General features: G+C 41.2%; 1 protein-coding gene across 2 annotated transcripts in view; it reads right to left on the bottom strand.

Moving 5' to 3' along the window:
- Positions 1–639: 639 nt before the first annotated feature.
- SUCNR1 (succinate receptor 1) overlaps positions 640–2953 on the bottom strand; it is an 8405-nt gene continuing 6091 nt past the window's right edge. Inside the window, exons 2-3 of one of the 2 annotated variants that reach the window (XM_010835393.1) lie at positions 1740–1996; positions 1219–1372 (exon numbers count right to left, since the gene is read on the bottom strand). In XM_010835393.1, the coding sequence (XP_010833695.1) occupies positions 1318–1372; positions 1740–1996 (312 nt within the window). In that variant the 3' untranslated portion in view covers positions 1219–1317. Of the gene's footprint in view, positions 1997–2953 lie in introns of both variants that reach the window. The other variant, XM_010835392.1, reaches the window with a different exon arrangement.

Genomic DNA, 2953 nt, shown 5'->3' with positions numbered 1-2953 from the left:
GGTTCTCTTTAATATGATTCTTTGCACTAAAAACCATATAACATCAGAAAAGGACTTATAATTACAACTGGACCCCAATTCTTAATCAATATAAGGAAATATAGGCATATTTGAACCAGTTATATTTTCTATGCTCTTTGTTGTTACTATTATCTCTAAATTTGCTCAAGAGTACAACTTCTAGCAACAATATTTAACAGCACGTGACTAATCTTCTCTTATTTGGTCTTCATAAAAAATTATGGGATTGTATGAGTAACCTTGTATGAATAACATTGTATGGGCTTCCCCAGTAGCTCAGCAGTAAAGAATCAGACTGCAATGTGGGAGACATGGGTTCGATCCCTGGGTCAGGAAGATCCCCTGGAGAAGGGAATGGCAAGCCACTCCAGCATTCTTTCCTGGAGAACTCCATGGACAGAGAAGCCTGGCGGGCTCTAGTCCATGGAGTCACAAAGAGTTGGACATGACTGAGCAACTAACACACACACACACACACACATATACACACACACGAATAATATACAGAATATTGCCAACACAATTTTTTTTTTACAATCTGACTAGTGATTAAACACTGGAGAAGGAAATGGCAGCCCACTCCAGTGTTCTTGCCTGGAGAATCCCAGGGACGGGGGAGCCTGGTGGGCTGCCGTCTATGGGGTCACACAGAGTCGGACACGACTGAAGCAACTTAGCAGCAGCAGCACCAATGATTAAATACAAACAACTTGCAACTTTATCTTCTGTTCCTTTTATACTGATTGAGAGGGTCTTATATCACGTAGAATTTTGGACTTATGTGCTCAAACATTAGACCGTGCTAGTCCAACTTCTTTCAATGCTTAGGTCAAGAAACCAATAAACACCTTCCATCATCTTCTTTTCACACACCCTGGATCCAGCATGCCTTTAAACCAGAGTCAAGTCTGTAGGCCTCTCTGATTTATGTCTGAGTTAAACTCTAACTGACCTACAGCTGCTTCTGTAAAACAATCTGTTACACAGGCACCTCACTATTCTCAAATGAAAATGTTAGTCCATAAGCTCATCTTCTGAAGAATGTAAGGGCCTTGAAGTGGTGCCTCAGTTTATTCATCAACATCTCCCTGAAGTGATCTCCCAAAAGGAAATAGAAGACAGGGTTGATGACACTGTTCAGAAAGGCCAACGGCCTTGTCAAGATGTACAAGGAGTTGATGATGGCTTCAGTGCATGGGGACTTCTTCCAGGTCTTCAGGCGTGAAGCAATCCGGACATTTCGCATGACATGGTAAGGAGTAAAAAGCACAGAGAAGATCACAACTGCCATGATGACTAAGTGGAGAGGCTTCTCAAGGGGCAAAGCTGTAGTGAGCTGCCTGTTCCTCTGCTTTAGAAAGAGAGCAATCTTGAAATAAAAGAAGCACATCACAAAAAGGGGAATGAGAAAGCCCAGAAAGGTTAGACACATGCTATAAATGAAGCTTTGATTGGGGTCCCCAGAACTTGCATAATCAGTACAGTTGGTGCTATTGTCATCAGAATGTATAAAAAGAAGTATGGGCAGGAGCTCCAAGGTTACTAAACCCCAAATGGCCAAAGATATTAAAATAGCAAATAGTTTCTTTTGCAGGAGGTGTTCCCGGAAAGGATAGTTCATGAGCAGATATCGATCAATGCTGATAAAAGTGAGGAAAAGAATACTGGTATAGAGGTTGGCATGAAGTACATATCGGTTGCTTATACACAGCACATACCCATATGTCCATTTTCTCTGGGCATAGTTTCTCATCAGCATGGGAAGGGTACACAAAAAAGCCAAGTCACAGATAGAGAGGTTGAAGAGGTAGATGTTACTGCTGTTCCAGTTCTTCAGGCAGAAGAGGTAGCCAAAAACAACAGCAGTATTCCCAAGGATTCCCACAATAAACTCAATGCCATAAAAAATGGGAAGGTAGCGGCTTTCCAGGGCAGTCTGCACGGCCTGCCAGTGTTCACAAGTTGCATTCCATTCCTAAAGAAAGGAGAGAAAACATAAGGATGAATCACTAAAGTAAGACTGAAAAAACTACAAAAAATCATTGCCTTCATTATTAGCATCATGATCAACATCATCATCATCATAAAATAACACTTAAAATTTGAACTGCAGAGAGTTGGTTACATTAGTAAGGAGTGTGTATGTATAATACATAATTATATGCCTACATATCATTAATATATTATTTTTACCTATACTTATTGAGATCCTGGAATGTGAAGTCAAGTGGGCCTTAGAAAGCATCACTACGAACAAAGCTAGTGGAGGTGATGGAATTCCAGTTGAGCTTTTCCAAATCCTGAAAGATGATGCTATGAAAGTGCTGCACTCAATATGCCAGCAAATTTGGAAAACTCAGCAGTGGCCATGGGACTGGAAAAGGTCAGTTTTCATTCCAACCCCAAAGAAAGGCAATGCCAAAGAATGCTCAAACTACCACACAACTGCACTCATCTCACACGCTAGTAAAGTAATGCTCAAAATTCTCCAAGCCAGGCTTCAGCAGTACGTGAACCGTGAATTTCCAGATGTTCAAGCTGGTTTTAGAAAAGGCAGAGGAACCAGAGATCAAATTGCCAACATCCGCTGGATCATGGAAAAAGCAAGAGAGTTCCAGAAAAGCATCTATTTCTGCTTTATTGAGGATGCCAAAGCCTTTGACTGTGTGGATCACAATAAACTGTGGGAAATTCTGAAAGAGATGGGAATACCAGACCACCTGACCTGCCTCTTGAGAAACCTGTATACAGGTCAGGAAGCAACAGTTAGAACTGGACATGGAACAACAGACTGGTTCCAAATAGGAAAAGGAGTACGTCAAGGCTGTATATTGTCACCCTGTTTATTTAACTTATATGCAGAGTACATCATGAGAAATGCTGGACTGGAAGAAACACAAGCTGGAATCATGATTGCTGGGAGAAATATCAA

This window comes from Bison bison, unplaced genomic scaffold (genome assembly GCF_000754665.1).
Source record: "Bison bison bison isolate TAMUID 2011002044 unplaced genomic scaffold, Bison_UMD1.0 scf7180017864042, whole genome shotgun sequence".
Lineage (NCBI taxonomy): Eukaryota > Metazoa > Chordata > Mammalia > Artiodactyla > Bovidae > Bison > Bison bison.
Note: the sequence above shows the minus strand (reverse complement) of the source record. Positions and strands in the feature narration are given on the sequence as shown.